The 26,586-nt window shown below is 41.3% G+C and overlaps 1 protein-coding gene across 1 annotated transcript in view; it reads right to left on the bottom strand.

Annotated features, from left to right (window-relative positions):
- Window positions 1-26,586, bottom strand: part of MKLN1 (muskelin 1) — a 57,778-nt gene that overhangs the window by 11,607 nt on the left and 19,585 nt on the right. Inside the window, exons 6-14 of the mRNA XM_066592131.1 lie at window positions 25,323-25,515; window positions 21,274-21,351; window positions 20,217-20,282; window positions 16,688-16,800; window positions 14,309-14,521; window positions 12,433-12,654; window positions 10,572-10,701; window positions 7,503-7,650; window positions 3,072-3,186 (exon numbers count right to left, since the gene is read on the bottom strand). Coding sequence (XP_066448228.1) covers window positions 3,072-3,186; window positions 7,503-7,650; window positions 10,572-10,701; window positions 12,433-12,654; window positions 14,309-14,521; window positions 16,688-16,800; window positions 20,217-20,282; window positions 21,274-21,351; window positions 25,323-25,515 — 1,278 coding nt within the window. The remainder of the gene's footprint in view (window positions 1-3,071; window positions 3,187-7,502; window positions 7,651-10,571; window positions 10,702-12,432; window positions 12,655-14,308; window positions 14,522-16,687; window positions 16,801-20,216; window positions 20,283-21,273; window positions 21,352-25,322; window positions 25,516-26,586) is intronic.

Genomic DNA, 26,586 nt, shown 5'->3' with positions numbered 1-26,586 from the left:
TAAGTCTTTGGACTAGTTTTTAACAAACTTAAATTGTGTGTCCATTTTTTTAATAAACATGACAATTGGGGGTTTAGCCTAGAGCGTGAAGTGAGTAGTGGAGACACACCGGGAGAGCGCCCACCTGTTATAATAGCTTTCTAGTTTGTTTTTCTTTCTGAGGCAGTGTTTTTGATTCTGCTGTGCTGGCTGGCTTGTTGGTCCCTGGGGGCCTTTGGTTGTGCTGCACCACAGTTCCTGTTGTGGGAGAGCGGAGAGAGCAGAAGCTGGTCTGTTGTGAGGCCTGGGCTGTTTAGCAGAGTTTCGATGAGGAGGAAGGAAGCAAACAGTGCACCTCTGCTTCATGATGGCGCTGAGGCAACTAAACGCTACTGCGAATATTTTGCACTGTGAGGCTGCCCGTGCTAGATTGAAGGTAATATTGACCGGGGTGATCGTGTGCAATGCACGGAATGCTTTAATCAATCTGATCCCTTTGCTGAGAGGCGCCACGATGCTACAGAAAGGTTTGCAGAATTGGCTCGCTCGGTTGCCCCTGCATTCTTATGAAACATCTACAGTTGTATTTGTCCCATATGGTGGGACTTTTAATGTTATCTCACTCTGCTGAGAAGGGTAAGCATAGCCCTGTTTTATATGCTTCATCTGCAAATGCCATTATGCAAGCTATTTCAGCACAAGCTAGTGGTGTGGATGTGCAATAAAGAAGATGATCTTGAGAAAAAGATTTAGGAGAAATAATTTGAAACTGTTAGGATTATTAAAAAAGGAGAGACTTTTTTGAGTGATGAATGGCTGAAATAAACTTCTGAAAAAGATATTTTTGTTAGCTTTCTTTGCAGTGGAAAGGGCTCAGAGTTCCTACTAACCTACCTCCACCTGGTGCTATGCCGAGAGCGGTTTTGATAAAACTCCTGCATTATAAAGATCAGGATATGTTAAAGAAAGCAAGAGAAATGAAATAGATAACTGTGGCTGGTCATCATATAGCAGTCATTCTTTTACAGCTCCCTTATGCCATTTTGCATCTGGCACAGCAAAGTTGTGATGCAGAGGGAGACTTTTTTCTTAGATAATTCTAGAGATGCTGCCTTCTGGATTGATAAACAATACTTATATAAAATAGTAATTAGACCTTTTTAATAGTGGATTATTTGTAGAGTATGAGACAGCCTGAAATAATTATTTGTTAGAGGCTCCTGGATACTGCTCCTTTGTATTAGTGATCTTACTGTGATTTTTATTTTTACCATTATCACTACGCCTGATTAGAGACCATGGGGATATGGGTATGTGTTTATGAGGTTGGGTGTGGCAGGTTATTTTTCTTCTCCCCTTCTCTCTTCTATCATGCAATGCAATAACGTCTTAGATTATGTGTGAGAATTATAAATAGTGAATACTATTTACCATGTTTTTAGAGGCTCAACCAGCTATCGCTTGTCTATTAGAAACACTTAGGCCGCCTACCCACAGGTGAATTTGCATTGCGGAATCCGGAGCAAGCTTCCGTGTTCCACAGCAAATACAGTCCATAGCATACTATGGAAAAGTGATTCGTCCTGCACTCGAGCGGAAAGCAACTGTGGTTATCACTTGCAGAGAAACAAAAAAAAAATAAAAATGACAGAAGCAGCCCGATCTGCAGCCCTTCCACAATTGACGCTGTGAAAACGTCACAGTTTGACACAGGAGAAACGGAAGTCTTTAAAAAAAAATAAAAAATCTGTACTGCACATATGTCTGATGGTGAGCTGTGCGGACCATCCACAGTACAGATGAAGAAAAAGAAAGGCGTGGACGCACATGCGGAAACTGACCCGCCCATGTGCAGGCAGCCTTAACAGGAGATACTGTACACGCGCTTCACCATTCTGTATGGGCACATTCTTTTAATTCTGTGTACTCGAGTTATTCATATGGAGCAAGTGTGCTTATTCACAAAATTCTTAACTGTGAGTCATCTTTTATAGAATTCATGGGGAGAGTTTTTCTTAAATGTATTATTGTGTGAAAGAAATATTGTTCGGTGGATATTATATATCCCTCAGTTTTCCAGCAAGTGTATTAAGGTGGTGATGGAATTTCTGTCTATATTCCCTGCTGTTCCTATATTAATTGGGGGTGATTTTAAGAACTGGTTTGGAGAGATTTAATAAAGGCACTATAGTGGCCTTCCCTTCCCCAACTACTTTTGCATGCTTATTAATGGAATTAGGTTTATGTGATCTGTGGAGGTTGAGAAATCCAGACTAACAATACTCTTGTTATACCAGTTTACATAACCCACTTTCTAGAACAGATCTCCAGATAAGGAAGCATAGATGGGGCACCTATAGTTGTAGAGTGGAATATCTACCACAAACCGTGTCTGATCACTCAACACTATTTGCCGTTGATGATTGGGTAGAGATTTAGAGTTTGGAAGTTAAATCCTTCTTGGTCTAACCTGTTGGATAATAATCCCTAAAACGAAGGCGGCTCTATTGGAAATTTTTCAGATTAAGATGGTCTCTTCCCCAGTGTCTATACTGTGGGATGCTGTGAAGGCATTCATACATGGTCATTACTGCAATTGCATAGGGTTTATTGTACTCCATTAAAGTTGTTTACAGGTATTAAACTCTGTGTCCAAAATGTTGTATGAATGGTGCAGTTCTAACATATATGGTCTGGATTGTGTAAAATGTAATGACTTTAGAATGGGGTACTAAAGATATTTTAATTATCTTGTTGATATTTGTGTTAATCCCAGAACTTGTATACAGGGTATTGTTGGGCATACTCTTGGGAATTCAGTGGGCATTGTATCATTCACAGAAGCAGATTTACTCCTCGTTCGATGCTACATAAACTAGCTGATCACAGCAGTTAGAGAAGGGCTGAGGCTGTGTATTGCAACTATTGTCTTGTTCACACTAACTGTTTAAATGGTCAGCATGCCAAAAAAGCAGTTCGTGATGAGAAGCATATTAACTTTCTCAACAACATTGCTACATGAAGAACAGGAATGACTACTTCAAGAACAAACATTATTTCACACTTTATACTGATCATAAGGAGTGCTATACCTTGTGCATCTCATCATAAACCAATTGGTGTGCAAATCTTGGACAGGGCTCCTCCTCTTGAAGGCTTTTGTTAGGATTTTCTTTTGACGCTTGATCATTCTTATACACACAAGACCTATAAAAACAAGTGCGGTAAGTAGAAATATGGCCTCAATAATTTACTATAAGCTGGTCTACAATAACTTTAAAATCTATGTACGTTTTACATTTTAAAAAATGGCTTCTTAAAACCTGTGGATTTAGTGCCGTTCAGCATGGTTAGAATAAGCATAAAACTGAAATCAACAGCTAAAGAGACTTATTTTTGGTTAGGAGCAGCAAGATTAAAAAAAAAAAAAAAAGAAGAAAATTGCCATATCTATTGCACATTAAATTGCACTCTTAAATCAATGCCTTTTGGAAATTAAAGATATTTGTAACTGATTTTCATTAAAAATTTCTGATTGTTTGATTTTTGTGCTTATATTGTTTTCCATGGCACTGCAGACTAGATGACTGAAATCTTCGCAAATTGTGTCAGATAAACTGACCATCACAGATGGCAGAGGGGGAACCCCGACCGATCCCACTTCTATTGCGATTTGTCACAGACTATGACCACGTGTTACGGCCGAATCTCAATCGATTACTCTAGCGAGACTGAGTGTGGAGTGACTGAAGCAATGGAAAAGTCATTACGCTGGGTGTATTTCTGAAGGTCTGACAACAGGGGTCTGTGGAGCCCATATTATAAAGGGTTCCTCAGAACAAACCTTCCCCCACCTCATCTGATGCCATTCAGGAGGTTGGGGTTGGGGGATGCATCCCTTGTGGAAAAATCATAATTTCCCATTTTGCCATATCTCGGCAGGAGGCCCTCCGATCGGGATATAGGCCCGCAATCTTTCTGGTCATGATTTTATCTATTCAGCAACATCAAGCATGACATGTAAATTATAACCTGGTGCACAAATATGCCGTTTGGGAGCGATAGAGCTTCAAATCGCAACACGGGTAGATGGGTTTTATTCATCTGTCCCACCCGATTCCAAAAATATAAATCATATTGGGATAGAACCTTTGCACGACTAATAACCCTTATTAAAAGATTCTCCCATTAATCTGGCTTTCGGTGACATGGAGCCTGCAGGAACTACCCAAGGTGTTAAGCCTCACTGACAGGGGGGGTCAATTAACACCTACCTGTCACTGGCTAATTTTATTGCCATCATGATCAAAAGACTTCTCAGATGTGAGGGAGGAAAGGGAGATTAAAATATTGCATTCATTTTTCCCAGTATCCTGAGCAAGTTGCTATGGATAGTTGGGGAACACCATCAATATCTCTATATCACAGACTCCTCTCCTAGCTTCCTCCGCTGTTGTGCATTTACTGCCTTTCCACTTACCTGTTACAGAAGGCTTTATGACAGTGTCCGGGAATGGTTGAGGAGATCAAGATGACAGCAGAGAAAGCCACAACTATCGAGAGCTGTAATTCATTCCAGGTGAATTTTCAGCTCTCATCAACAGTGGTGAAGGTGATGTTGGCGTTGAAATTTTACGTGCGGAAGGTAATTTTTTCACTTTCCGGTGTCATAGAAACGTGAAATTTGGCAGGAGCATTGATTATGTCATAAATAGGAAAAGCTAATGGGTCCCAACTCGATTATTCAATTCTAGCGCAAAAGAATTGGCGTCGATATTTTACGTACGGAATGTAATTTTTTCACTTTCCGGTGTCATAGAAATGTAAAATTTGGCACGAGCATTGATTATGTCATTAATAGGAAAAGCTAATGGGTCCCAACTCAATTATTCAATTCTATGCGCAAAAGAATTGGCGTCAAAATTTTACGTGCGGAATGTAATTTTTTCACTTTCCGGTGTCATAGAAACGTGAAATTTGGCACGAGCATTGATTATGTCATAAATAGGAAAAGCTAATGGATCCCAACTCGATTATTCAATTCTATGCGCAAAAGAATTAGTGTCCAAATTTTACATATGTAATCTAATTCTCTCACTTCCTGATGTCATTTTATATAAAGGAAACGTCGCATGGTTGCCTCCCCGTGGTATTTCCTGGGTAACGCAGAGAACTATGCAAAATGATGAACATATTTTTTTTCCTCAGTATCTCTAAAGTAACCACGACTTCATAAGATTTTCCGTGTGAACACCAGATAAACACCAGTACCAAATTAACTCGGGCAAAGCCGGGTATATCAGCTAGTAGAGAAGATGAGCACCAAGCTGTGCAAGCAGAGAAGATGACACAACTAAGGACCTTCATGTTTGTTTGCCATGGGTAATTTGTGTATTGCCGATGCCTTTGCATTATAACTATTAGTCCTTATTCCACTGAATAATTTTCCAGAGTATGTATAAATATAGACGGCATTCACCATCCTGGGATGGGCTTTACATTAGTACAGATAAATGAGAAAAGCAATTGACAAATTACACCCCAATATATAAGTTTTATATGAGAGAGCAACAGGTGCTACGTTTTTATCCAAACGAGTATAGCCAATGTACTGTAGAGCAATTTGATGGCATTGAATAATATTTATATATTATATATATATAGGATACACTTGACTATGAAAAGCACCCTAGGTTTAGACAACAGGAATTAAAGGGGAAAAATTTTTTCTTGATTCAAGCATTGCTGGTCTATGGAGTTGAAGGGGGCCAACATCCCCAACTTGATGTTCTTGGGTAGCATTTCCTTTCTTGGGGTAGATGAGGTGGTTAATATCCAGCCCCTGTTAAAACTTAGCCAGTCCTCATCTATTGATCATTAAGGCTGCTAATATACCAGCACCATTAACGCTCTTATAATAGCGCCAATTGCCAGGCTGCAATAGTGCTAGCAGGTTCAGCCCAGCAATTGTCAGGAAAATGTGAGCGTTTGCGGCAGATAATAGTGCTCTTGCATTGTTGCAGTTTCTGTAAGGCCTCATGTCCACGGGCAAAATAAGAATTAAAATCCGCAGCAGATTTTAACTCTTCTCCTGCCCGCGGATCCGCACCCCATAGGGATGCATTGACCACCCACGGGGTAGATAAATACCCACGGATGGTCAATAAAAGGGATTAAAAAAAAAATGGAGCATGAAAAAATCTGGACCATGCTCCATTTTCATGCGGGGCTCCCGCGGGCTTCTATTGAAGCCTATGGAAGCCGTCCGGATCCGCGGGAGACAAAAATCATATTTTACTCACACGCTCCGTTTCTTCTCTTCGCCGCGGCGCCATCTTCTCTCAGTCGCGGCCGGATCTTTTTTCTTCGGGACTGCGCATGCGCGGGGCACGTCACCGACGTCATCCTGCGCATCTGCCGAGCCGAAGAAAGAAGATCCGGCCGCGACGGAGAGAAGATGACGCCGCGGCGAAGAGAAGAAACGGAGCGGGTGGGAGGTGAGTTTATTCTTATTTATTCTTATTTTCAGCCCTCATGTCCGCGGGGCAGGAGGGACCCGCTGCAGATTCTCCATGGAGAATCCGGAGCGGGCCTGATTTTCCCCGTGGACATGAGGCCTAAGGATGCTATTACATGTACAGAAACTGCAACAATGCAAGAGCGCTATTAGCTGCCGCTATATAAATAAAGCAGGATGTGGAGACACAATACAAACATTTTCATGGATTGCAACATACCTCAGATGTTGCGATCCATGAAAAGGTCTGTGTACCGTGTCTCCATGTCTTGCTTTATACTTTTTGCTTTATTATGTGAGGTTTTTATAAATTTTAAGCTTTTATTACTCTGACATATGCATACCTCAACAGCACACACAGCTCTGCTGTACAGTTTACATGGAGCATACATACACTCAGCTCTGCTACACAGCGTGCACACACAATTCACAAACCCTGCTCTGTTGCGCACAGTTTACATTTTCACTGTTACAGGTATTTTATTACTGTTAATACCTGAATTGGTAACCAGTAAATTCTTTCTCCTCCTGTTCGATTCTGACCCACCCACTTGTCACGTGATCGTCACATCCAACAGGTCATCAGCCTGAGACTTTCCATAATTACTTCTTGCCTGCTGCCTATAGATCCCCAATTAGTACTGAGGTCAGGAGGACCTGCCATACCGGCGGTCAGTTTTCCCCTCACACAGGTCTCCCTGGTAGCGGAATGTATAGCTTCCACAATTGTATTCGGCTTTCTCTCCAGAATATAGGACGCAAACACTTTTCTTGCTAAAAAACATATCTTATCTGAAAAATATAGTAATTTAGGTCCCCAGTATAACACCCTGTGGTATGTTGGAATTTTGTCAGTGGGTCTTTATTTTCTGCATAAGAGAGGGATGGGACAATCTTTTTCTATTTCTTTTTCTAATTTTTAAATCAGTAACCCATTTTCTTAATACGCTACAAACCAAGGATAACTACATTGATGAGAAAAAAAAAAAAGTGACGTGTTACCTACCAACTATTTCGGACAATATCATAAATCCAAAAGGAATTTCTGACATTCTCTTCGCGTTTTTCTTTATCTTTGCTCAGGCCCGACAAGACATGGATTTCATTTAACTCTGGGTCAATGGTAGCTCTCTGAGTGAAGCCTGTCATTGGCACTGCAAAAGTAGTAAAATGAACAATGTATTACAATAAACCCATTATTGACCAAAGCTAAAACAACTGTTTAAATGGAATGTGCCATCAAGAAATTACCTACTGTTTAAAGTAAGTTTTTTGTTAAACATTGTAAGAATTTTTGGTGTTTTTATTTATCATTATATGTATAGTATGCAAAAAAACTAAAATCTTGCAGTTTTCACCTTCTGTTCTGTAGAGATCACTTTTCAACTATCATCGCATTATGATCATAGTCAGGATTACAATGAAAGGTGATATATATATATATATATAGCAATGTCTATAACTCCTATTCATTTGTATGGGAGGTGCAAAAGCAGCAGACTGACACCCCTCTGCTGTTTACATAATCCCTGGCGGAGTGGACAGCACACAAACACTGGTATGCCGAAATGAATCATGAAAGGCTGACATGTGAACATCCCTTTAAGTAGTAAAACAAAAAAGTATCGCTTATACATTTACTTTAACCCCCTTAAGGACCAAGCGCCGTAAATATACGGCGCTTGGTCCTGGGCTTTAATCCAGGCCAATAGTAAAAATACGGTGCGGGATTAAAGCCTCTGCTCCTGCAATCAAGCAGAAGCAGTTTGGGCTGTCAGCTATTAGTCACAGCTGAGAACCCAAAAGAGAAGGGAAAAGCAGTTTTTAACCACTTCTGTCTTCTCCTTTCCCTGGTACATAGCGCTCAATGAGCACTATGTACTAAAAAGTGAAAGTGGCTCTTCCACTACGCGGTCACGTGACCGCCGGGATGCCCTGGCACAGCAGAGTTGCAGGGTCCTAGCAGACCCTGATCAGCTTTGCCAGTGACTATTGTCACTACAGGGAAAGATTTTCCTCTGCAACTGGGGCTCCTATGTCTGCCCCAGCTACAGTGGAAAAGTGAGAATAGAAGAAGAAAAAAAAAAAAAAACTGTAAATGTCCCCCAGAGGTCTTATATGACGTCATGGGGGACATAAAAAACAATTACATAAATATCTGAGTAAAACAATTACAGGCTAAAATAACAATATGCACATAAAGGAAATAACCCAAAGCAAGCACCAACCAAAACAGTCGCTGTATGCACCCTGTAATCCCAAACCATACATATTATATATTAAAATGTCTGAAACAAAATGCGGAATCCGTTCACATACTTTATTTTAGTATAAATATACTAAATTTAAAACTAAAAAAAGTTTTTAAAAAATCTGAGCTTTTTACCCCAAACAAAAAAAAGAGAGGGGGGGGGGGGGGGGGGGGGGGGGGGGAGTCGTCAATGAAAAAGATATTTAAAAAATAGCCCTGTGTGTCATGGGAAAAGAAAACGCAGCAAAAAAAAATTTGGTAGCTGAAGGAAAAAATAGGGCTGTTAAACCATCACATGGGTAAAATCCCTAAGAAGTGTCCGGTACTTAAGGTACAAAACAGCCTGGTCCTTAAAGGGGTTGTCCCGCGAAAGCAAGCGGGTCTATACACTTCTGTATGGCCATATTAATGCACTTTGTAATGAACATCGTGCATTAATTATGAGCCATACAGAAGTTATTCACTTACCTGTTCCGTTGCTGGCGTCCCCGTCTCCATGGTGCCGTCTAATTTTCAGCGTCTAATCGCCCGATTAGACGCGCTTGCGCAGTACGGTCGTCTTCTTTTCTGAATGGGGCCGCTCAGGAGGCTGGAATCGGCAATGGACCGCACAGAAGACCTGCGGTCCACCGAGGGTGAAGATCCCGGCGGCCATCTTCACCAGGTAAGTAAGTAGTCACCGGAGCGCAGGGATTCAGGTAAGCACTATCCGGTTTGGTTTTTTTTAACCCCTGCATCGAGTTTGTCTCGCGCCGAACGGGGGGGCTATTGAAAAAAAAAAACCGTTTTGGCGTGGGACAACCCCTTTAAGGGGTTAAAAGCTAATGCCAAGCCCCATTCACAGGAATCCTGAGCGTTATATACTTTTACTCTCAAGGAAGGTTGAGCACTAAATACTGTAACTTCACAGTCCATATATTGGATTGAATTTGAGCATTTGGAGATGTTAAAAAGAAAGTTTCTAACTTCGTGAACTTTGACATTAACACTGGGCTTCTGCATAAAGCATTAAGGCCCGTATGCGTAAAACCCTGCTTGACTCATGCGGTTTCCCGTGCTGTTGCAGAATTGCATATGGTCAGCGTTGATTATGTGCCCATAGGGAACAGTGGGATCCCTATGCTGCTTTCTTTTTTGTGCTCGCGTATTATGCAATTCTTACACGCAAATGTTAACAAGCCAGCATAAGGCAATGTATTTGCCTGCGAATTACCACCTATCACACACGTTTACACTGCACGCGTAATACGTGGTAATCTTATGCTTGTGGGAGCCCGATTTAGTGAAAATTAAAGTGAAATCATACTTTCTTTAAAAAAAAAAAAAAAAAGTAAGGTTTCTTCCTCTCTTAGGCCAAATTCCTCCGGACGGATTATCGCTGCAGAATTCACGATCAGACACCCGCCGCGAATCCCACAGCAAAAGCAGTCCATAGACATATTATGTTAGCAGATTCTCCCCTGCCCACGGGCGGAAATCAACTGCGATTTTCTTGTGGCGGAGAACCGCAGCATGTCCTATTCATTGCAGAAAATCGCGCGGACGGTTTCCATTGCAGTCAATGGAAGCTGTCCATGCAGAGACGTCAGATACGGCAGAGACATTCGCGGCGGGTCCGGACAGGCGAGTATAGGGTCTCTGGGGGGCGCTGGGTCTGATTCTGCTGCGAGATTTCACAAGCAAAATCTGATCCGGCTGGGGGCATGAGGCCTTAAGCAGCAGGTGGTAAAACACACTTGTGGGAATGCCTGCAACACTATGCCTTGCGAGATCACAGAGCATGCCAAATAACTTACAGTTTGGGTCAACAGCGGAATCACTTACCCATACCAGAATCTTTCTTGGTGCCATCTGATATAATTTCCACATGGTCACTATCTACATCGTAGCTAAAGAAGTCATTTAAGTAGGTCTTTGATCTTTGTCCACCAAAAACATATAGGCAGCGGTTTTTCTATGAATAAAATTAAAATACAAGAATTCAAAGTCCATATTTATTTACTATATAAATAAGCTCTACGCCAATTTTAACCGTTTTGTGGCGAAGCCCGTTTGCACCTTAATGATCAACTAATTTTTCCGTTTTTCTCATTGTTACATTCCAGGAGCCATAACTTTAATTTTTCCATTGACAGCCATATGAGGGCTGTTTATTTTTGGGGGACAAGTTGTATTTTTTATTGGCATCATTTTTGTGTACATATAATGTATTGCATAACTTAATTTTACACTTTTTTTTAAAGATTTGCTTCTGTGTCGCGCATTCCAAGAGCAATAGCATTTTTCCATCGCCGGAGCTCTATGGGTGCTGGTCTTTTTTTGTGAAATGAACTCTAGTCCTCATTAATATAATTTTTGGAAACATAAGATTTTGATTGCTTTTTAGTCCACCTTTTTCCAGAGTCCATTTTTATCAGCGTTCACTGTGCAGTATATATGTTAAATGAATTCTGCAGCCAAATACGATAATACCAAATTTAGGCTGCCTGGCTACGGGCGGGTTTTCATTGTGTTCCCCACAGCGATAACCTGGCCGCAGGGAAGGCAGTGAAAGCTATCTAAAACGTTGCTATTGAGAGCGTTCTCCCCCCCCCCCCCCCCCCCATCCACGAGCGGAGAATCATAGCAATTCTCCACTCGCAGCCGGCAAATCGCAACATGCTGCGATTTGCAGCGTTTCTCTACGGTCAGCCTGTCAGCGGAGATCCGTCTGCCGGCTCCTGCAGCGAAGATCCGCCACAGGATACCGCAACGCCCGTGGACAAGCAGCCTTTTGCATATTTTTCACTCTTTTTAAATGTACTTTTTGTTTACTGCTGCATTCAAGGACCCCTAACATTTTTCTCTGTGTAAACAGTGCTGTGAAAGGCTTTTTTTTTTTTTGCAGGATGAGTTTCTACTTTGTAACAGTATCATTTGCTGATCCATGCGACATTTTGATCACTTTCCATCCTGTTTCTTTTAAGGTTAGATTGTAAAAATAGATATATCTTCACCATGTTTTTGTATTATTTTTTTCATGACTTGCACTGTGCAGGTTAAATAATGTACTAACTTTTTTCCTCTGGGTATATGATGAGCGCAGCAATACCACATGTGATTTTTTTTCTTTTACATAGTAAAAGGGGAAAGGTGTGGTTTTGCTTTTTATTTTTGTCCCACTGGGGGACTTTGTTATTACCATATTTTGTCAGTCTTTAATACACTACTGTGCTTCAGTATAGTAGTGCATTAGAAAGCCTATGAAGCTGAGCCTCATAGGCCACTGTAGGTGGTGAACCCTATATTAAAGCCTCCGGGTGCAATAGCAATCCATCAGGACCCCACGATTACATTGCAGGGGTCTGATGGGTAACCTTTGTTAGACTTTTACCTGTCGCAGTCACACTGACCACAGCGTGTAAAGCGCTAAACAGCAGGGAGCCGAGGTTTCTTAGGCCCCCGCTGTTAGAGCAAGTACCCGGCTATCACCCAATAGCTGATCACGTGCTCTCCCTAGCACGGGAGACCGTCAAAAAAGACAGCTTTACAGAATGAAGGCCCTTTACGCCTGTCGTCAAAAGACGTATGGGTGGTTGTTAAATCCACCATTCCACTTATCACAACCAAAGTCAGCAATTCTATTTTAGCAATGAATATGCAGTACAAATGTGTTATCTTCAAGAATAAAAAAAAACCCTCTTACAGAGTGGAAAAGCATGCAGTGCCCTATCCGGGACTGTATATCTTCAGGTCCAGCATTACAAGAGTCTTCTCGCAGAAGTTTCCAAGTCTGAGTATGGCAGTCAAAAGCAAAAAGTCCACTAAACTGGGGTTCATTAGCCCTGCTGTCATCCACATTGCCATTGCAAGTAAGTATTCGGCCGCCAAAGGTGTAGATCATGTGCTTTTCGGAATCCATACACATCTACAAACATACAATATGCAATGATTACAGCTATTAACAAGGAATTAACTATTAACAAGCTATTAACCTGAGAAAGACATCAAATGATTAGGTATATTAAATGTGTACGTCATTAAGGAACTTCACTTTACATGGATCCACGTCTGGATTTCAAAAATTTCGTCCACATAGAGTGGAATATTTCTACACAGAATCTGCAGTGTATTTGAAATATGCTGCAGACACTAAATCAAGGAATTTCAAATTTATACTATGGATTTTGACAGCTAATTTCAACTTCTAGAGTTCACAGATTGAAGCCTGCAGCTAATCAGCATCAATTCACAGCAAAGTTTGGCCACTGCATATTTACTGCCAATTTTCCACTGTGCAAAGTCGGCAGTGAATACGCCTAGTGTAAAGGCGCCCTAAGGGCATGTTCACACGACAGAAAAGGACGTGGACTTTTCCGATTCGGTATTTAAAAACTACGGCAGATTCTGAGGCGGAGCTGTGAATTTCTGGAGCAGCGATGCAAATATCTGCAAGCAGCTTCATTAGTTTTCAAAAAGGAAAATCCAGGTGCAGATTCTACAGTATATGGAAACACGGAATCCGCATCCAGAATTGAAGTCACTTTATTTGTGTGCGGATTTGACATCAGCTCTGTATAGACTTGAAAGTATTGGGATGCGGATTTGTCAACAAATTGGTTTGCATTCTGTGTAAAAAAAAATTCCACTGTATCAGCATACATTAAGGTTACATTGACACGATTGACACCGCCTGTAAAACTGACAGCACTCCGCAGCTATGCCACACACTTCGAGCAAAATCCACGTGCAGTAATCCACGCAAATCCATACTGATCCACGTGAATACGTGACGTCACTTCTTGACTGCAATCTGCACAGAGCCACATGAGAATACTGCATGCAGATTTTCCCATTGACTGGTTAAATCATGCGCAGTTCTGTAGCAAAAACTGCAGCCGAGTAGCCATGGATTTCTGATGCAATTTTACAGGACTAATTCGCGCTGTGTTTTCACAAGTGGCAGATTGTTCATGCCTGTGCCAGAAACTGTTGCTGTCTCCTATGCTGAAAGGAGGAGATAGCTATATAATGGAGTTATATTGGTAGGTGGCAGTGTCAATTTTACTTCTAGGGAGGGAGTATCCTTTTACCTAAATATGGCCATATAGCTGCTTATGTAAAGATTAGTCCTTATTTTCTTATTGGGGGATTCAGTGTTCACTGTTACGGCTGAATGAATGCTAAGATTCCATCAATCAGAGCGTTCGTTCGGTTGTAACAGCGACAGTCCAGCATGCCAATACACCAGGTTGGCTCCTCTGCGTATGCTCGGCCAGTGAGCCCAGCGAGGAGAATGCGCGTTGCTTCTATGCACATATCGAAAGCAGGAACACTGCTCACAAGAATAGACCGCGTGTATGCTCAACTAAGATGATTAAAACTACTGAAACCATTGTAGCAATGGAAGCTGCACGAAGAACTAGGATGGGGTCAGAATGGGGAAAATAGCCCAAGAATGGTAAGAAACAAAGACATGTATTTGATTACACACTTATTTTGGCACAAAGAAACCACTGAGCCATCAGTGAAATCTTGGTACTACCCCTTTAAATGCAAATAAACTTTTACACACTATGTACCTGGTGATCAAATACCAGCTTTGGCCCACCATCCGCAGCAGTGTCCTCACTTAGTAAAGTCCAGGTGTTGGTGTCAATGTCATACCGATAGAAGTCACTTTTCAAAGACTTGCTGTTTCTCACAGATGAGTCCAGATATCTGCCTAAAGTATAGATCTGCCTCCTCTGAGTGTCAATGCACATCTTGTGACAAGATCTGGCACTGGGACCATTCTGGGGGAACAAATCACAAATGGAGCATTTTCAAAGTCATATTGAGACATTTCTTATTTTTGCTTAGATCATTCTGAAAAACTCATTAGCTTCTTTATATTCAACAACAAACAGCCAGGCTGTGAACAGACTGAAGACAAACACGTGCATTCTCAAGTGTGAACCAACAAGGTAGCGCAAGCAATTCTTCAAAAATATGTTGTACAGTTAACTCCTAGAGGGCGCTATAGGATCACACGAGTTAGACCTCCTTTACGCAGGTGTATTTGCACCGCATATTACATATGCAATATACAGTGCTAAAACACCATCAATTGCATTGGAGTATTCAGACCTGCGTTTTTGAGAGGCATGAAGAAAAAATAATCGCAGGAAGTCCTATTTTGGTTCCTATTGCGGACCAAAATAGGTCATTACAGTCAATGAGAGCACATACATACACAGTGAATATGCAAGATATTTGCGTATTCACTGCGTATTTATGCATGAAAACAATGGGGCCCTCTAGCAGTTTTTTGCACTGGTAGAAAACCCTTTTTAGTAAACTCAACAGTTATGCAGTTTTAATTCAAATACTAGTTGCATGAAAATGCAGGTTCTTAACGCACATTTTGATCAAAATATGAGACCATCTGCCATGTCAAGATGACCTTATGTAGATGGAACCTTACACACAGACTCAATTCTCTTAAGGACTACGCCTCCTAATGCGGGCAGGGAAAGTGCACCCTGTTTACTTATCCGTGAAAAAGCCTTTTAATTAGAGTAAATAGCTTTGATCCCTCTTTCCATGAGCACATGAAAAAGAGGTGGGTGTCAGTGTAGTGTCCCATCTAAATAAGGTCACCCTGATGTAGAAGATTGCCTCATTTTTATCAAAATGAGGCAAAATTAATTCAAATATTAAGTGTGCAGGAATACGGTTACCGTGTGTTTTTTGCTTGTAGTGTATTACCGCAGCCAAGTCGTACATTTACCTGTGCATTTAATTTGTAGCAAGTGCTAAATGCATGTGCTATAAAAGGAACCTTTTACAACATGCTGAATGCTCATTTCAGATGTCTGTCCCCTATGAGGTAATGTGCTATTATAAAGTGTAACTAAACCTTTTTCAAACTTTTGACATGCCATAAATTTTGATTGGTGTGAGTCCAGGTGCAGAGACCCTTACGGATCGCTGAAACAAACTGAAAGAAGTGCACATTGAGCACTGTGCGTGTTCAGCTGTCACTGCCAGCGGTCTACAAACTCCATAGACTTTTTATGGAGCCCGTACACCGCTCCAAGAAGTGACGAGAACAGCTGAATGAGCAGAGCACTCAGAGGAGCACTTCTTCCAATTCATTTCAGTGATCGGTGGGAGTCTCGGCACCTAGACTCCTATCAATCAAAACCTCTGACACATCACTACGGCATGCAGGAAGTTTGAAAGAGGTTTAAGAACTCTGACAGTTTTCTAGCCATTACACTGCATACTCAGAAAACTGTCAATCAGGGCTGGTAGGCAGGGCTAGAAGCATCTTAAACCAGACTAGTTTCTTGCTGGGAGCTCAACAAGCCAAGTTCTTAAAAACTGCTGCATGTTATCTCATAAGTGACAGACTGTTAAAATCAGCACGCCGGTCACTACTTTATGCTGCCATCATTGAGGACAGCATAAACATGACCAGTTCCTTTTAAACAGAACCCAGTGGCTGTTTTATCAGGTCCCCCGTTTCCATCTGTCAATAACAAATATCTCCTCAAGCCAATTATGTATCTGCAACAAGTTCTGTTCACATCACACGTGGCCTCTTCTAAGTTCACTATGAAGAGGGACATCATACAGCTGCATATGGAAGTCTACAACGCTGCATTAGAGAAAGAAAAAACCTTATATTGCGTACTTCATGTTCTTCCTCAAATTCAACTACACTTTTTAGTAATACTGAAACACTGACCGTTCTCACATTCATCTGACTCATAAAATTGTACGCATGTAATACGGCCGTACACTGCACGAGCGCCAACGACCTCAGCGGTGACGTCAGCACTCATGCAGTCGTTTAGACAACGGTCATCCATTTAAATGTGTGTTTACAGAACTTAAAACACGGACTCCTATCTCTTGTAGCCCAATTGAGAGTAAACACAAATGAATTTCGCTATGAAAATAAGGTCACTTGCCTCCTTCTCTGTGTCTCTAGATATACAAATCCATTGATTTTCGCTCACACTGTATGCCCAGAAGTCCGCAAGATCTTGTGTGCCATCCCAGCCTCCGAATAAATACACCGTTTCTATCCGATGAGAACCAAATAGTTAAAACATTAGCAAAGTGCTATAAAACTATTAATATATCACCATTGTAATTCCAAGCAAAAAATGTATACATTTTATTGAATCCTCCACTTCAGCATTAGACAAACTTTAAATATAGCATGGTTAACACCTCAGGCTCCGTTCAGAAAGTTTCACTTTTAAAGCTAGAGGTAAACATGAGTATTTGTAAACGACAGCAAATTGCTATATTTTTAAATAGAGCTTCTTTCAACTTGCAGAATGTAGTTTCCTATGGGCTTCTTCAGACCGTAGACTACCTCCTCCTCTTTTTGTACAACTGGAGTCAATTACAAACAACCTGATACAGAGATTTGTATTTTAGTACAAATCATGGCATGAACATTCCTTTAACTATGCCTGATCCAAATCTACAGAGTAGAAGCATATATGTGTTTACCAGCTTTTCCAGATTCAAAATGTGTACTTTAGTTATTGCTCACCAAACTGAAAAATAAGCCACATGATGCAACAGCTTTGGGTGGAATTTCCTGAAATCTCCAAATACATCTCCTTACTCCTGCCCGTGGACATGAGGCCTAAGGGCTCTCTTTTTTGGAGGGCAAGTTGTGGTTTCTATTCGTGCCATTTTATGGTAGCTGCATCTCTTTGATCAATTCATTCAATTTTTAGGGGAAGCCAATTTAGGCATAGCTTTTTTTTTTTTAGAAAGTATTCACCACGCGGGATAAATAGTGCAATAGTTTAAATATAGTTTGGACTTTTACTAACACGGCGATACCAAATATATGGTGTTTTTTCATTCTGAATGTTTTCTACGGTTTCTCTAAGAACTTTTAGGCCGAGCTCACATGACTGTATAGGAATTGCATATTCCCAAGGCTCTGTCCACCTGTGTAATATGCAGTAGCTCGCAGGAAATTGCCTTTCTTACGCAGTGCTGTTCACATTAGTGTGTCAGAATTGCATAATCTGCAAGAATAAAAGAGTGCACGCTCTATTTTACCGCGTATACAGGGAAATAAAGCCCACTGTTCTCTATTGTCGCGTATATACACGCAATCCGTATGCAATTACATTGCATACGGGCTGCAGGTATATGCGGCATCGCTAAGCAACTGCGTGAGAAATATAAACGAAAAAAAACAGGTGACTGCGAATAACCACCTGCGTGAGTACACGGTCATGTGCAGTACAATTTCACGACCACACGCAGGGTCAATGGCGGGTTCACAGCTGTGAGACACTGTGTAAAACGCCTGTGTGAGAGTGGTCTAATGCTGCTTTTAGACACAGTGAGATGTGCCAGTTTCTCGTTAACCCGAGATGGTCACGTCATCACCAGCTCATTTGTGCTGGTGCAGCCCATTTAAGGCCACACACAGCATCAGTAAAACGCTGTGTTTTACCGCAATTTTGAGAAGCGTTGTTGAACACAGGTGACTGCCCTCAATAGTGCTTTTTAATGCACCCGATCATCCTGATGAGGTACGTAAAAAAAACTTTAAAAAAAAACTGCGAAAGCGCATTTAAATAGCGTAGACAGCACTTGTAAATCGTTCAAGCACAGGTCTGCGAGGCCCCATTGAAATCGATGGGAGCGTTGTACCACGGCAATTGTGGTAAATATCGCCAGTGTAAGTGGCCCAAGACTGCTTGATTCTCCTTCAGAAGAGTGTGGTTCTTTTTTAGCGTTTCACTTTCCTATGGCCATCCAAGGCCTCTCACTAGCAAAGCCAGACTCCTCCTGTACACTGATGAAGGGCAAATACCCTGAAACAGCTGTCTATACATGGAGTCTGGCTTTGGCTTTAATTTCCAGTCATTGTTGCAAGGCTTGTATAAAGAGTCTGACATTGACTTTAGGTATTGCTGCCTTCCAATAGGTGGCGCTGTGCAGGTATTATTCCATCTCCCTTATTTACACTTTCCTATGTGAAGCACTAAAGGATCAGTGTTTAAACTCTACTAGAAGTGCACAAGCCAGCGTTGATTTTTATGCCGACTGAAACAGAATGATAAGCGAGAACCTCACGGCTCGTGTTTAAACTGAATGATCAATCGCTTTCGTTCAAATGATTGTGTGAATCGTTAGATTTAAGACGCAGCACAGAAAAATATGCACAATGAAGCAGTCCTCGCATTTTAGTTTTAGAACTAGTGTTTTTTTTAAAGTGGGAGAATTGTTCCTTTTGAATCCCATCCAAGTATACGGAAACGTGTTTTAGCCTAATTGAAGCTTCAGATGTTAAATAGCAGGTAAATTGTCTTTAGGAGTGAAAGTCCGTGCTTGATCATGTAATCAAATAGCGACAGAAGGGGATAGAGGTGTTCTGCACTTACATGGTTACCCTGGTTCAATAACTAATTACATTTTCTGATGGGCTCAACTCTCAGTTCTCTCCATGGTGAGAATGCCCCATTGTGTGAATAATTCTCACAGCTCAAACCCTCAGACCATCACAACAGCTTCATTCAAATGAGGGAAATCTGGAACCGAAAGCGCTTCCGATGGGCTGGCAGCCAAAACACCAGTAGCCGTTATGCCAAGATTTTTGTTAGACAACTATTCTACAATAGAAGAATGGACACAAATGCCATATTTTCCAGCAAAGTTAAAAAAGGGAAATGTGTGATCGCCTTCATATAGAGGTGTTATGCATTATGCAGCAGCCAAGATGTGAATATAAAACTACTGGGAATTTCAGAGTTCAATCGCTCAAAAATAAAGGTCAGTAACTTATAGTAATAATTACCATCATTAAAAAAAAAACATATTATGCTTCTGAGTAATCTAATTTAAAAAGGGAATTCCATCTGCACAACCTCTTCCAATTACTTTTCTATTAAGCAGAGGGAAAAAAAAAAACAGATACCAACCTGAGACACCTGCATTTGGAAAGCCCAGATAAGGCATCTTTTTACCATTAGCACAGAATTGTGACATCTTCTTTAAATGGCATGATTTACAAAAGTTATTATTCCACTGAAATAATGCATCCACATGGGTTCAAGGTACCTTAGTAATACTTTATGCCTGTTTAAGTCCGGGGCTGGTGGGGACAATAAATATAGGGGTTGTCTAAGTACATTTAATGCATGCACTTATCGTGGTGCAGGGGTGCCGTTTTGGTGCTTCAGCACCGCAGTATGTGACGTCATCAGGTCTTCTAGCCTGGTGATGTCCCGTTAACATGCCACATGGGCTTTAAATGTAGGAGCCCTGACGGGTTTACAGGACATCACTGACCCAATCCCCACTTGTAACCTTCAGTCCTCACTGCAAGACACTTACCAATATATGGTCCACGACAATCACAAATGATTCAGTTCAATTTTGCTTTTAATCTAGCCACACAACTTAGTGAAATTGATTAAAAAATCAAATTAAGATTTAAGATTAAAATCTACTCACCAGACTGAACATCAATGACCATCTGATGTCCTCCTCTCATTCCTGGACGGCTGTCCTCACTATCACCTAATGTAAAAAAAAAAAAAATGTTTGGAGTAAAAACAAATTTGCGATGTGCATTTTGAAAAGTCTAAGAATATGAAGTTCGACATCATGTTACTATTAGATGAATAGCAAAGTATTTTGAACTGTACACATGACCATATATCAAACAGGCAAACAAATTAATAATGAACATTTGGAAAGTTATCAAACTAATTTAGTAACTGGCATGACTTGCAATACTGCAATTTTGTAGACCCCATTAGTGCACCGTCTCTAACTGGGCAACAACTCAAGTGTTCTCAGAAGAAAAAATAAATTGCATCGTAAGACAAATTACTATTACTTTTTACATTCATGTATACAGATTTGAAGAAAGGAGAAATGTGAGGAAGTGGTGCTAATGGACTTCCTGTCAGTAAGATCATTGAAGAACAGCGCAGCGTGCCTGATACCGCAGCCTAATATGGATGCTAGTAGTGCACAATACATAACCTCTATATTTGCATGCAGCGCTTTCTTGCGGTATTTTGCGCCGGATCTGCGATGGATCCTCCGACCAGAGGTTCCAAAGCAGATGTGAAACCACCCTAAAAAGGACCCTTAACTACGACTTAATGCCAAATTCTACATAAAGAAAAGCAGAATTGTTTTTTTAAACAATTCAAAAGGCTAAATAAAACACCTTCACATAATTCCCCATAAGCAATAATTTTGATCTCCCTACACAGAATTTCCTCCCCACAAGGCTTAGAAAATGTAAAGAAACATATAATTTCTGAAACATATCACAGACTTACAAATGGCGTTTTCTCCTCCCAAAGTTTAGTGTCCCTTTAAATATTGTCTTATAATACTATGCAACAAAACTATAAACTGCAACAAAAACCACGACTATTAAAAGTGCACCAACAGGAGGTGCTCTACACCTTCCTGGGACAGTTATTTTGATGGCAGTTCAATCAGCTTACCAATTAATAAAGCCAATACCACCTATGTGCAAGCAAGTTGTTACCTTTAATGCTTTTAGGAATAATTTGGTTCCATTGTGGTTTGTATTCTTGCTGACTGATGTACTGACTGAATAGCCCATCTGAGGAAAAAAGAAATACCAATACTGCATTAGTATAAAACGAGACAAATAATCTACAGTCACCCATACACATAATTAGGCTGAGCATACATGTATTTTCAATGGGAAAGCGCCTATAACCATGTACCTCTAGAAGCAAAGAATTGGACATATTGAAGTTTTACATGCCTGAACCTTCCCCCCTCTCCCCAAAACACCTGCAGTCAGAGGAGAGTTGGGTGGTCCCCATGCATATTACATAAAAGGCCAGTCCAGTCAAAATCAGCGAGTTAGAAGACTTCCATGTAATGTGTATGAATAGCTTAGGCTGCCTTGTCCACGGGCGGGTTTTCATTGCGTTCCCCGTGGCGATAATCCAACCGCGGGGAACAGTGAAAGGTCTCCCCCGTCCACGAGCGGAGAATCATTGCGATTCTCCGCTCGCGGACGGCAAATCGCAGCATGCTGTGATTTGCCGCAGCCTTTCGCGGTCAGCCTGACAGATAGGCTGACTGGCGGAGCTCAGTCTGCCGGCTCCTGCTCCTGGGCTGCAGCTCCCGCTGCGGAGATCCGCCGCAGGATACCGCAACACCCGTGGACAAGCAGCGTTACAAAAGGCATCGCACTTTGGTTGTCATAAGCACACGTTTGTAATGACTAATAAAAGTGCAAATCACTTTATCTAAAAACCTTTGAGCTACTAGGTTTCACTTCCCTCTAATTTGCTGTCCATGGCCTGTTGTCAAATAAGACCAATCTCTAGTAACAGACACCAAGACGATTACAGGAGGGGGGGAGGGGGGGTTAAGCGTTAGATGGGGACTGATGCTGCCCATAAGTCTATGGAAAGGGGAGAGGAGATAGGGAGATGCTGGAGGGAGAAAGAAAAGCAGGACAGATTCACAGATGTGCTGCTGCAGCCAATAGGGAGTGTTCACTGTGTCACAGCTACTGAAATCACATCTACACTGCTTAGTACTTCTCAAGTGTCCTCCGTGATGCAATTCTGTGTGTGCTACAGAGTTGAAGAAGCTGTTTTTTTTCAGAGTACAATGTATAGTATAGTGATTCCCATGCCATGAGAAGCTCCTGTGAGTGCTGCTGGAAAAAGTAGGAGATGAGGGTTGTTTTTTTTTGCAGGGATGCTGCAAAAAGAAAAATAAAAAGTTTCCCGAAGTGTGCCACAAGCTGAAAATTTGGAAAACGTTATAGTAGCTCGTCTCCACCTACCTGATCAAGAAAAACAAAAAGTTAAAGATTTTGCCTACTGAATAAAAACCTGGTGAAAAATGCCAAGTAAAAGTCATAAGTTTTAAAGATCCCCCCCAATAGGCAATTTACAACCTTCTAGTACCAGACTTTACAGGTGGTCATCTCATTCTTATTAATACATGCTGATGTGAAGTCTGTGTCCAGAAGGTTGCTGCCTTCAATAGCTGTAATGTATCAGCCCAATTTATTTCTGTAAAGAGGTCCCCAGCTACAGCTCATAAAAGAGCTCTTCTCCCTAGTACTAACAGGTATTGATGCCGAGGTTTGCACGACTTCCCCCTTACTCCCCCCTGCAAAGTTTAGTATGGATGATCTCCTTTCTCTCTGCACACATATACAACCTACATGATCTCTTTGGACTTGGATGCTTTCCTTTGTACACAGCAGATCAAAGTGTGGCATAATCTCCTCTCCTTCTACAGGGAGGAGGGATAAGGCAAGCAGGCACACTCGAGCACGATGTTGCAGGACAACCAGCTTTGTGGAGGGGTTACACAGACTCTACAGCAGCAAAATAGTAAGCTATTTTTAACGAGGAAAGCTGTATAGAAAATGTTTTCATCTTGCATTTAGGAATTTAAAAAAAAATCCAGTGCAAGGGTATTCATATGCTTTAAAGTAAAAAAAAAAAAAATGAAGAAATTTGACATCAGGTCTCATTAACCCATTAAGGACCAAGCACTGTAAATATACAGCGCTTTGTCCTGGGTTTTAACCCTGGCCAATAGTAAAAATACAGCTTGGGATTTAAATCCCTGCTTCTGCAATCAAGCAGAAACAGGTGGGGTTGTCTGCTGTTAGTTACAGCTGAAAACCCAAAGGAGAAGAGAGAAGCGTTTAACCACATGTTAACATGTGAATGTCCCCCAGAGGCCTTATAGGACGACATAGGGGATAGATAGTGAAAAAAAATTACATCAAGTTGTAAGAAAAAAAATTACAGAATAAAATCAAAATATAATAAAGAAAATAACTCAAAGCTGACACTAACCAAAACCATCACCGTATGCGCCCTGTAATTCAGAACCATACATATTGTATATCAAACCATCCGAAACAGAGTGAGGAACACATTGCTATACTTTATTTTAGCGTAAATATACCAATTAAAAAAATCTCTAACTATAAATGTTAAAAAAACACTTTTTTTAGCCTTTTACCCCTAATAAAACAAAAAAGGGGTAAAAAAAAGTCAGTGAAAAAGATATTAGAAAAATAGCCCTATGTGTCATGGAAAAAAAAAAAAAAGCATCAAAAAATAATTTTGGTAGCTGAAGGAAAAAAAATAGGGTTGTTAAACCACCACATGGGTAAAATCCTTAAAAAGTGTCTGTCCTTAAGCTACAAAGCAGCCTGGTCCTTAAGGGGTTAATGTATAGTTTATGTGCTGGTATTATTGCATTTAATCCAGTACTGCATTTTGAAAACCAATATTCAGTATATCTCCATCTGCGTAGTTATATGGAGCTGGCAGCTGCGAGCAGCACAACATTTACATGTCTGTGCAGTGCTGTAAGCAGTGTGCAGTGCTCTTAAAAGATGCAAACTCAGCAGCACCAGAACGTGAACTATGGGATAAAGCAATGCGCATCCTACTCTGCCCATGGACATGAATGGATCTCCTTCAGACACTAAACACTGCTTACATTTCAAAGACTCTAAGCCATTTGTAGCTGATCACTAGGCAAGTGTCCCTGCACCAAGTACTTGCATGGTAAATCAGCATTCTGTAGACAGGATTTGTACATCTCCAGTTTACTATGGCCTGCATTGTGTCCTAGGGGTTCATTCAAGGTAAAATCATGTAGTGGTGTGAAAAAGTAATAACATTCAACATTCATTCACTTCGACAGATAAGGTGGCGAAAAACTAGGCCAGTCAAGGGAACATTCTTAGCCTCATCTCCTTCTCTGCTCAGCAACATTTTCCATGAATAGGTCATTTTTTTCTTTTATAGTATTCCATTTGAACGTCATACATAGGGCAGCCATAGATGAAGGTACTTTCAACACCTATAGTTGCCAGTATACAGAGCAGTCTCTCATACTGGAAGAAAATAGGCAATTTTGCAGTAGGCTGGACAAGCTTCTAGTGCAGAACTGAAAGATCTCAAGTGTCAGAATCACCTGTCATCCCCTCTACACATAAGAATGCCTAGGCTGGGTTCACACAGGACGGATTTGCCGCAGAAATTCTATCCAGAATTTCGCCCCCGGCACATCCGCCTGCGGCCGCTAATCCTGGTGTTAGCCAGCCATGTGGACGAGATTTCTGAGAAATCTCGTCCACACGGGACGGTGAATCCGTTGCGGCAAAGCCTCTCTATGGGAGCGCCGGCCGCAACGGAAAAATCAAGCAGCCAGGCTGCTTCAAAACCCGCGGCTAGGTCCCACGGGTTTTGAAGCAGCGCTTTCCCGGCAGAAGTCTTGGTTTTTTGCTGCGGCCAAACTGCGAGTTTTCCGCCGGGATTCTGCCGTGTAAGAACCCAGCCTTATAGTACATGCAGTGGTTTGTGTTGAATGTCCAAGAGCAACAAGTTAAAAAAAAAAAAAAAAAAAAAAAAAAAAAAAAAATCACATGTAGTTTTACCACAAATTGCTACCTAGTTTGCACCCGTGTGGCTTATACAGGTGAAGCAGTCTTACTTTAGAATTTTTTTTTCTTGTTTTAAACAAAATGCCCAGTAAACTAATTAAAATGCAAACAAAGTGTGGCAATACCATTAACAGCTTTTTCAATCAGCTCCTCACTGCCATCAAAGTCTCCCTTCAGTACTAGCTTGTCATGCAACTCTGTTAGCATCGGGTGCTCTAAAGCGATTTTTGTTTTCTTCTGTAAGGACTCAAAAGCTTCTGTGTAGTTGTGCTGACGGAAGTGCTTCAGACAAAGACGAATGGCTTCCTGTTCACGGTACTACTGGAACAAGGAGAAGAATGGACATAATTACTATAAAAAAATACAACACACAAAAAGCTTCTAAATTCAGTTTAAGGTAACTTAGAGGTTTTTTCTGCGATTACCATGGAGTTTGGAGCGCCGCGGTAATCTGGGTATAACGCTCCCATTGATTTCAATAGAGCTTTGCATGTGCTCAAATGCGGTGTTTTCCAGCGTTGTGATTTTGAAGCGCAGTCTGTTCTATTTTTGAAGTTTAGCTAAAGCCGCTGTCGGAGGCAGAACCGCTGGCTCCAAAAACGAAAGTAAAATTGCGTGCTTGCTGAGCCCTGAGGGAGCGGGGTCAAGCATCACAATGCCAATTCACCCTACAACCCACCTCTTCGCCAACTCTAAGCAACCAGCCGTAGTTATATTCTAGGACTGGTTTCTCACAAGCTGCACAGATGACGACAATTTTAGTCACTTATTGGAGAAGCTTGTCACAGAGGCAGATTAGGTCTACATAATATAAAATTTAGCTAGTTTAAAAAACCAGGGCACACTAACCTGAATGCATCCTATCTGTGGTAGAAACAGAGTGCAATCTGTCATGGACAGAGAAACACAAGTATTCACTAAGACAGCCCCAAAGCTAAAGTTCCCCTAAATGGTAAATCTTTCTTTTTAGGATAGAGCAAGGTGAAAGACAAGGAATATCCGACGTAAAGAGAATCGCTGGAACAAGTCCCTAACCGTATAGAAAGTTTAGACCCAGGTAGCTTGCGTTCATAGCTCTGTGCATCCAAAAAGGTGGTGGATGTACAAATATATTTTGCATAAATTGCAGCTTCAGGTATACCAGAGAAACCAGAGAAGGGAAGAATAAAGGTTCTTGATTCGGAACCCAAATTCCGGTTCATAAATTGCAAGAGCGCAGGTTCAAAGTTCACCGCGTTTCCCCGCACTTCTGCGGTTCATCAGGAACTCAAGAGCCCATATGGAGAACCTATAAGCTGTGATGGCGGCGAGTCATACTTCACCAACACAATTTTTTAGCAGCACCCTAGAAGAAAACCCACTGGCTATGGTACCAGCTCGCACCAGGCC

This window comes from Eleutherodactylus coqui, chromosome 2 (assembly GCF_035609145.1).
Source record: "Eleutherodactylus coqui strain aEleCoq1 chromosome 2, aEleCoq1.hap1, whole genome shotgun sequence".
In the NCBI taxonomy this organism is placed as follows: Eukaryota; Metazoa; Chordata; class Amphibia; order Anura; family Eleutherodactylidae; genus Eleutherodactylus; species Eleutherodactylus coqui.
Note: the sequence above shows the minus strand (reverse complement) of the source record. Positions and strands in the feature narration are given on the sequence as shown.